General features: G+C 41.9%; 1 protein-coding gene across 1 annotated transcript; it reads right to left on the reverse strand.

Moving 5' to 3' along the window:
• Positions 1–1252: 1252 nt before the first annotated feature.
• Positions 1253–8258, reverse strand: BPIFC (BPI fold containing family C). Its single transcript, XM_033233940.1, has 5 exons — positions 8224–8258; positions 6810–6936; positions 4509–4572; positions 3327–3403; positions 1253–1827 (listed from the first exon to the last, which is right to left on the reverse strand). The coding sequence occupies exons 1-5, from the start codon at positions 8256–8258 to the stop codon at positions 1705–1707; spliced, it is 426 nt and encodes a 141-aa protein (XP_033089831.1). The 3' UTR covers positions 1253–1704.
• Between the last annotated feature and the right edge of the window lie 745 nt (positions 8259–9003).

Here is a 9003-nt window from a genome sequence, read left to right on the forward strand (position 1 = left end):
AATAAATACCATAGCTGAACATTTATGTTTCGGAATGAATCTGGATATACATCAAATGACTTTTTTTTTTATCGGAAAGGAGCATCCCAAAGAATGAAGCATGGCAGCTTATCGTTTATTCTAACAAACATTTGTGGATGCATCTATTATGGCCAGACATGTACTACAAAATGATCAAATCACAGCCCTTATGGATCGCCAGAACTCCTCAATCTAGCATCCTTTGATGATCAAGACCTCTTTAATCATGCTTTTATACGCCATTTCTCTTGTTCATAGTGGTAAGTGAGCGTTAAGTGATTTCAGTTTCGAGTTCTGCCTCATGTCAACAACTGCAACTTTGGGATTAGAAAGACGTGCAAGATTCCATTTCTATCTGTGCCATTTACTGGCTTGGTGTGATTAACCCTTCTTATCTCTGTTTCGTCATCTCTACAATGGGATCATACTTCTTTCTTGAGTAGAAGGCTAAATGAAGTGACACCGGAGGAGTAATCAGCACAGGGCTTGGCACACGGCGAGCACTGTGTAAACAGCTCTCCTCCTTCCATTCCCCCACTAGACTGTAAGTGCTGCAAAAAACCAGTATGTAGTTTACATTCATTTTTCCCATTACCTACACTGGTTCTGCTCTTCTTCTCTTCTGCCCCAATTTCTCCCCATTGATTAGGTGCTCTGACACATTTGATGTCATTCTCAATTATAAATTGTCTGAGTTTAGTACTCTACACTGCCATTTCACTGAATCTGTGGTGGGTGAAAAATCGTAAAGCTTGAAGTGATGCAACTTTTAGAGTTTCCTGTGGTTACCCTGTTTCTTCTTGGAAAGATTTCAGACGTAAAGAATTCTCTTTTAAAATTAAGGCTTGACGTCTATGCAACCTTAGACTTATTCTATGTCTTATTTTATTTTATTTTATTTAGACGAAGTCTCTGTCGCCAGGCTGGAGGGCACTGGCGCCATCTTGGCTCACTGCAAGCTCCGCCTCCCAGGTTCAAGCGATTCTCCTTTCTCAGCCTCCCAAGTAGCTGGAACTACAGGTGCGTGCCACCACTCCCAGCTAATTTTTGTATTTTTAGTAGAGACAGTTTCACCATGTTGGCCAGGATAGTTTCAATTTCTTGACCCCTGATCCGCCCATCTTGGCCTCCCAAAGTGCTGAGATTACAGGCATGACCTACTGTGGCTGGCCTCTTATTTCATTTTTAAAAATTCAGGGCAGGACATTTCTCAAATAAAAAAAAACCAAGATTGAAGTTGATAGAAAACAATTTTAATTAAACACAGAAGACAGTAACAGTGAATATAAAACATGAAATCCAATATGCAGGTAGGGGGAAACCCCTAGAGGGCCTAAGGGATCTCCACTGAGAATGACCAATACAAATACAGACTTAAGAGTTTCTTACCCGCCTGGTCAGAAGTACATGCCTAGCTCTTGTTCCTAGAATCTTTCTTGCCCCAAACAAACATAAACACAGGCACACGCAGCATGCATACACTCACATTCATACATCTCTATTTAGCCCTTTAACACAGTCTGCCTTATTCTGGGTTTCTGAAGGCTTGAGAAAGAAAACCTTCTACCTAAGCAATTCACAAGGGCTTTACAATTCCAGTGTATACTGTCTTCCCCTTCTGGGTTTACAGCAGTTGTGGGGTTAAGGACCATTTACTTCCTGGGGTGAATTGCAAACTGGCAATCAAGGGGCTGACTTCCCCCTCCACTGTCCACTTATCAGGTTCAGACCTTCCCAACCATGGAAACTTGGCTGCTGCTTTGAGGATGTTTCATACTTCAGGTCGGTGGAAATCAAAAGGAAACCCTGGAAAGGATGTGACAATGAAGATAACATCAAACCTTGGGCATGTCTGGGTTTGTCTGAGTAAGAAACAGATGGCTTCTTTTTTTATTATTTTAATTTTTGAGATGGAGTCTCAAAGGCTGTCACCCAGGCTGGAGTGCAGTGGTGCAATCTCGCAAGCTCCGCCTCTTGGGTTCAAGTGATTCTCCGCCTCTTGGGTTCAAGTGATTCTCAGTCTCCCGAGCAGCTGGGACTAGAGGCATACGCCACCACATCCGGCTAATTTTTGTATTTTTAGTAGAGACGAGGTTTCACCATTTTGGCTAGGCTAGTCTCGAACTCCTGACCTTAAGTGATCCGCCCACCTCAGCCTCCCAAAGTGCTGGGATTACACGCATGAGCCACCATGCCTGACTGAGAGATGGTTTCTTTACCAGGTCCTACAGAGGCAGGGCCTCCTCTACCCTTGCCCTGCTTTGTGAACGCCCCAGACAAAGGAAAGGCCATGTTGGAGTACTGTCACCTGATGTGACTTAGCCATTGTAGAAGCAGTGGGGGAGAAGCAGGGAGGTGGGAGAGCATACACGGTAGTGTAGGGCAGTGGTCCCCAGCCTTATTGACACCAGCAACCAGTTTCATGGAAGACACTTTTTCCACTGACTGGGATTGGTGGATGGTTTCAGGATGAAACTGTTCCACCTCAGATCATCAGGCATTAGTTAGATTCTCATAAGGAGCGTGCAACCTAGACCCCTCACACACACAGTTCACTATAGGGTTTGTGCTCCCATGAGAATCTAATGCTGCTGCTGATCTGATAGGAGGTGGAGCTCAGGCAAGAATGCTCCCTCATCGGCGGCTCACCTCCAGCTGTGCAGCCAAGTTCCTAACAGGCCACACACCCAGACAGGTCCTGGGCCTGGGTGTTGGGGACCCCTGGACTGTACAGGATTGGAGAATTTCTTTAGAAACATATTTCCACCTCCCCAAACAAACAACAATGCCAAAAAGAAAGAAAGAAAAAAAAAGGTATTCTGAAGTGAGTTCATAATGATTAGCCAGAAAACAATTCGATTCCTGAACTCAGAGGGGTGTCTTTGGTTCAGGGGAAAGTCATCTGACTGCGAGAATCAGAAGAGCCAGTCCCGTCCCAGCCATGCTCCTTTCCAGCTGCCTGAGCCACTTCTCTATGAGTCCTACTTTCCTCATCTGTAAAATGGGAGTAATAATCCCAGCCTCACACATCGTCTTGTGGAATAAGTAAAATAAAGCGTTCTAAAGGGCATCTTCTTGTACTGTGGATTTGGCTGCTAAGTGGACTTGATCTTGGTCTGATTTTTAAACTCAACTGTAAATACTTTCTGTTAATTGTAATTTAAGAGCTAAACATGTTTATAAAATTCCTTGGTCTGGGAAAAAGCAAAACAGGACAAAAACAACAACAACAAGCAAAACAGGAGGAGGCTTAGTCTACTATAAAAAGAAATGAGTCAGTTAAGAGGTGAGCTTTGCATTCTTACCTGAAGAACTTCAATATCTGAATTGACGAATGAGATTTTGTGCGGATTGGGCAGAGGAAATCCTTGCTGCAATTTTGCTAAAATATAGAACAAGACATAAAATAATTGGGCACAAGTACAGAGGTTTTAGCAAGCTTTTTAGTAAGAGACTGGCTGACACTTATTTATTTATTTTTTTTCTTTTGAGATGGAGTTTTGCTCTTGTTACCCAGGCTGGAATGTAATGGCATGATCTTGGCTCACTGCAACCTCCGCCTCCCAGGTTCAGGCGATTCTCCTGCCTCAGCCTCCTAAGTAGCTGAGATTACAGATGCCCACCACCATGCCTGGCTAAGATTTTTGTATTTTTAGTAGAGATGGGGTTTCACCATGTTGGCCAGGCTGGTCTCGAACTCCTGACCGCAGGTAATCCACTTGCCTTGGCCTCCCAGAGTTCTGGGATTATAGTTGTAAGCAACCACGCCTGGTGTGGATAGCTTTTTAATAATTGATCTTTTCATTCTCCCTGGTTCCACATTTGCATCTCTCTGATATGTCCCAGAATTTTCCTGGAAGAATTGCTCATTAATCCGTGATTAATAAAAAATGCATCTACAATTATGTTTATTTGGACAGTAGAGAAATGCTGTCCATTTTTAGCCTGCCCAGTGTATATTTTGAAAATACCTAATTAGTGGGTCTTGAGAACATTTTGGAGTCTAATATAAAAAATATTTTAACTGGGCCAGACCCCAGATACTGCAGTTTATGAACAACTGCTATGCAAGGAGAAGGCCCAGGATTATCATTCATGAAAACTGTGTCTATCCAGTTAGTGGTCTTTGTATAAGACCCACAAAGATAACCCTTAGGGAAAATAATCTCATTTCCGGTTGACTGGAAGGAGATTCTTTACTGCCTAAGGAGCATGGTTTCAATCTCCTTAACTCAGCCAGTGTTAGCCGATCTTGCTGAGTTTGCAAATAGAATTGCTAACAGGGCTTGGATTTAGAATAACTAATTGTGCAACCACGTCATTGATGGTACAAACTTTGCAAATTCTGACGCTGGCCTGGATTCATGATAACACGATAGAAGTACAAGCTTCAGGGTGAAAAGTCCCAAACAATCCCCAGTGCAACTGATGCAGATGTTAGATGTTAGCCGATGTTACAGTCACATTGTTTTCCAATAATCCCCTACCATTGGCCAGTGGGAGGACTCCAAAGTGAAGAATAGAGGACAGAATATTTTCAAACCTCAAGACCTAAAATAAAAGAGGAAATAGAATCAGTTGCCAGATTGGGCTTTTTTTTTTTTTTACTCTGTTACCCAGGCTGGAGTGCAGTAGGATCTTCTCAGAGGGATATACTAGCTTTGTAGAAAATCATATTTCAGGGTTTTCTAACATTTTCCCTCTTGGGGATGGACACTTCTGCTTCCCTCTGCACTGGATTTTGGTGATACAAATTCAGAGGGACTACATGGTGTCAGCAAATGTGGCAGCTCAGATATCTACCAAGACAATCAAGAACAACTATTAGATCTCCCAATTAGCAATCTTCCCTTTACTTACTGAGAGCCTCAGCCACAGGAGTTCCCTTGCATTACATCATGCTCCAAAGCTAACGCCATCCCCAGAACACCCAATTTATCTTTTTCTTTAAATTTAATTTTTTTTTTTTTTTTTGAGATGGAGGCTCACTCTGTCGCCCAGGATGGAGTGCAGTGGGTATGTCTTTATCACCAGCATGAAAATGGGCAGTGGGAATTCACTTTTGCAGTTTGACCTCAGAGTTTATGTATGAAACTATTATGCTACACTGCTCTTGACATAAAAATGACAATAACTGACATAATTATTGTAAATATGAAAACACAGAAGTGACAGTAACTGAAATAGTTACTGCAAATATGAAAATAGTGGCCACTGTTTCTTTAATGCCTACTATGTGGTCAATGTGCTAAGTGCATTTCATGTATAATCTCAGCTAATCATTTCAACAACCCCAAGGTTGGGCCGGGCATGGTGGCTCACGCCTGTAACCCCAGCACTTTGGGAGGTTGAGGTGGGTGGATCACGAGGTCAGGAGATCAAGACCATCCTGGCTAACATGGTGAAACCCCATCTCTACTAAAAATACAAAAAAATTAGCTGGGCATGGTGGCAGGTGCCTGTAGTCCCAGCTACTTGGGAGGCTGAAGCAGGAGAATGGCGTGAACCCGGAAGGCAGAGCTCGCAGTGAGTGGAGATCGCGCCACTGCGCTCCAGCCTGGGTGACTGAGCAAGACTCCTGTCTCAAAAACAAACAAACAAACAAAAAAACCCAAGGTTGTAATTTCAGCTCCATACCTACTCACACTGCCTATCCCGATTTCTTTTTCTCTATAGTAGTTTTTAGTAAAAACTATATTTGTTTGTTTGTTTTCTGCTACTCTCAGACTGTCACGCACACATAAGCACAATCACACACACTCTGGAACAGGGTTTCCCAATAGTGGCACTCTTGATGTTTTGGGATGGATCATTCTTTGTTGTTGGGAGCTGTCTTGTGCACTGTGAGATGTTTAGCAGCATCCCTGGCCTCTACCCACCAAGTGTCATTAGCATCTCTCCTTCCATCCCAGGATATGACAACCAAAAATGTCTTCAGACATTGCCAAATGTTCCTAGCTGAGAATCACTAGTTGAGAACTACTGCTTTAGGATGTAAGTGCCTTGAGGGTAGAGATTTTATCTGTTTTGTCTAGAACAGTTCCAGGCTCAATAAGTATTTATAAGTAAATGAATACTGCTAATACTAATAATTAACATTATGTAGTGCTGCCCATGAACTAGGCAGTATTCTACCCGGGCATTCTGACACCAAAATCCACTTAACTTCTCTATGATAGTGCCATCCATGGCACTATGAGGTAGTGATTTAGCTGATCTTCCTGCAGCTTGAGGGAAGGGGGATTCCAAGTCACATGTTGGGGTGTCCTCTTCCCATCAGAAAGTCATCAGGCTGGGAATGGCCCTCCCACAAAGGTCTCCATACAAGCAGCATTGACCTAATTTTAGGAGATGGGCAGAAAGTGTTCAAAGCGTAAACCTAATCATGGCTTAATAATTTACATACTCCTTTGGGATTCTCGTCTCTAACTGTGGAGGATTATTTTATTGAGAAAACAGGTATTCCCTGAGAATGCCTTATACATTGTCTTATACATTTTACTAATATGAGCATTTTACTATATGAGCATTATACAGTGTCTCAACAGTCTTTTGAGTTTTTAAAAAAGTATTTCTGCATAAATAAAAGTAAACTGTAGAGTTCCTCTCTTGAATCGTTAATGGGCTCAATTGATGAGTAGCTGCATACAGAATTTCAAAGTGAAGTCCCACAATTATGGAGAAATCAAAGACTCCGAGGCAGAGAAAACAATTAACTCACTATTATATATAGTAGGAGAATCCTTGTTCTTCCAGTGTCCGGTAACCCCAAGAGCTCAGATTCCTACCTCAATATTGCTGCGATTGGACTCTGGCAAAGCAAGGCGGAATCTAAAAGAAAACAAGAAAAGTTTAAAGGAGGGTAAATTTAAAAACAACAGCCGTAGTAGAAAGAAACCAAAAAGTAAAAGGATACTTTTAGCTCAAGAGTCACTATAAAAAACACACACACAAGGCCGGGCATGGTGGCCCACGCCTGTACTTCCAGCACTTTGGGAGGCCAAAGCGGGCAGATCACTTGAGGTCGAGAATTTGAGACCAGCCTGGCCAACATGGTGAAACTCTGACTCTACTAAAAAAAATGTAAAAATTAGCTGGGCATGGTGGCATGCACCTGTAGTCCCAGCTACTTGGAAGGCTGAAGCAGGAGAATTGCTTGAACCCAGGAGGTGGAGGCTAGAGTGAGCCAAGATCACGCCACTGCACGCTAGCCTGGGTATCAGAGTGAGACCCTGTCAAAAAAAAAATAGACAAAAATAAAACACACACACACAAATAAAATTGGGAAGACATCGAGTTCTATTACATCTTCTACCCCTATATTTTGCTGCTTAAGAAGCAGATCAGGAATAGTTTAGGGCTTGGATTTGTAACCAGGGTGGGTTCCCCAAGTGCGTTTGCTATACGGGACTTAATTTTGGCAACTTGGAATGTAGAACAATCTTAAGAAACAGTTCTCAGGTCTCCTGGGTCTGAAGTCAGCCTTGTCACTTCCCTGAGCCCTTGTCATCCCAATCTACTTGACGCTAAATCCTGTGACCAGTCTAGGCCACACCCCTCAGAAAGCCACATTACTCACACGATGTTTTTAGCTGTTCATTCGTTGCACATAAGGGAAGCATTAGCTAAGAAAGCTGTCTGATGTGAAAGGTACAGTGTAATTGTTAGTAACCCCATTTCTGCCTCTTTTTAACTCTGTAGATTTACTTAATCTCTCTGGATCTTAATTTTCTCAACTATGAAATATGAATAAGAATATGTAAAATGATTATAGTTAATATATTGTATAGTTTCAAATAGCTAGAGGGAAGATAGAACACCCTGAACACAAATAAATGACAAATTGTTTGAGATAACAGACAATGCTAATTGCCTTGATCTGATCACTATACATATTGATACATATTGAAACATCACTAGGTACTCCATGAATATGTAAAATTATGACATGTCCATTAAACAATACAATTAAAAAGAACAATACCTGCCTCATAGGGCTGTAGTGAAAATTGAATGAAATGATGCACATAAGATGCCTAGAACTGTGCCTAGCATATCCTTATAACTCTAAATATGAGCCACTTTTATTAGGAAGAGAAATGCTAACAGTTAGAACAGCACATAATGTCCTTGATGTTCTTTTTCAAATATCAACAGAGCACTTGCTGTAGGTCCAAGTAGAAGGGAGTCCTCCTCCCTGACCCCTCTCCCAGCTTGGTAAGGCTGAGTGACAGCATGTCCTGTTGCTTGATATTTTATGGGAATTTTCATAAGAAAACTCAAGGCCAACGTTGTCTGTTTCCCAGTTTTGCCAAGAGCTGATCTATAAGTAGTCCTCCCAATATACACACGTGATTTTTCTATGCAATAATAATAGTACTATGAAGAAATAGTAATGAATAGAAAAGACTCCTTCATTTTGCAGATGGAGAAACTGAGGGTCAAAGAGGAGAAATATTAATGGCAGATTTGTTACTGGGACTTGGATCTCTTGACGCCCATCCCGGAGCTCTCTTTTTCATATCTTGCTTTTCCCCTTACCTTTCTATGGCTCACTTTTGCACAGGTCTAGAGCCCTACTTCTGCATCAGCCTTCTAACAAATCTCCCTGTTTCCACTCTTGACCCTCTCCAATCCATCTTCTACACCATCCCCAGGGGGAGCTATGTTACAGGCATGTCTCATGGAGACACTCTCCTGATCAAAATTCTATAATGACTTGTGATAATGTAAGTGTCTTGAGGGTAGAGATTTTATCTGTTTTGTCTAGAACAGTTCCAGGCTCCATAAGTATTCATAAGTAAATGAATGATATTAATACTAATTAACATTATGTAGTGCTGCGATAAAGTCCAAGTCACTTATATGGCACATGAGCCTTCCTGTGCCTTGGCTCCCAGTTGCTTCTCTGCTCTCATCTCTTCATTCTCTACTTTGAATTTTATCCTCATTAACTCTGAACTGCTCAGTGCTATGCTGTTT

This window comes from Trachypithecus francoisi, unplaced genomic scaffold, assembly GCF_009764315.1.
Source record: "Trachypithecus francoisi isolate TF-2019V2 unplaced genomic scaffold, Tfra_2.0 Lachesis_group14, whole genome shotgun sequence".
Taxonomy (NCBI): domain Eukaryota; kingdom Metazoa; phylum Chordata; class Mammalia; order Primates; family Cercopithecidae; genus Trachypithecus; species Trachypithecus francoisi.

Coding starts and splice junctions, on each gene's coding strand:
- BPIFC (XM_033233940.1), bottom strand. CDS start 8,258: ATGCTGTCACTCAGCCTTACCAAGCTGGGAGAGGG. Junction 4,573..6,809: donor CCAATCGCAGCAATATTGAG/GTAGGAATCTGA, acceptor CTTTTATTTTAG/GTCTTGAGGTTTGAAAATAT. Junction 1,828..3,326: donor CAGATATTGAAGTTCTTCAG/GTAAGAATGCAA, acceptor CATCCTTTCCAG/GGTTTCCTTTTGATTTCCAC.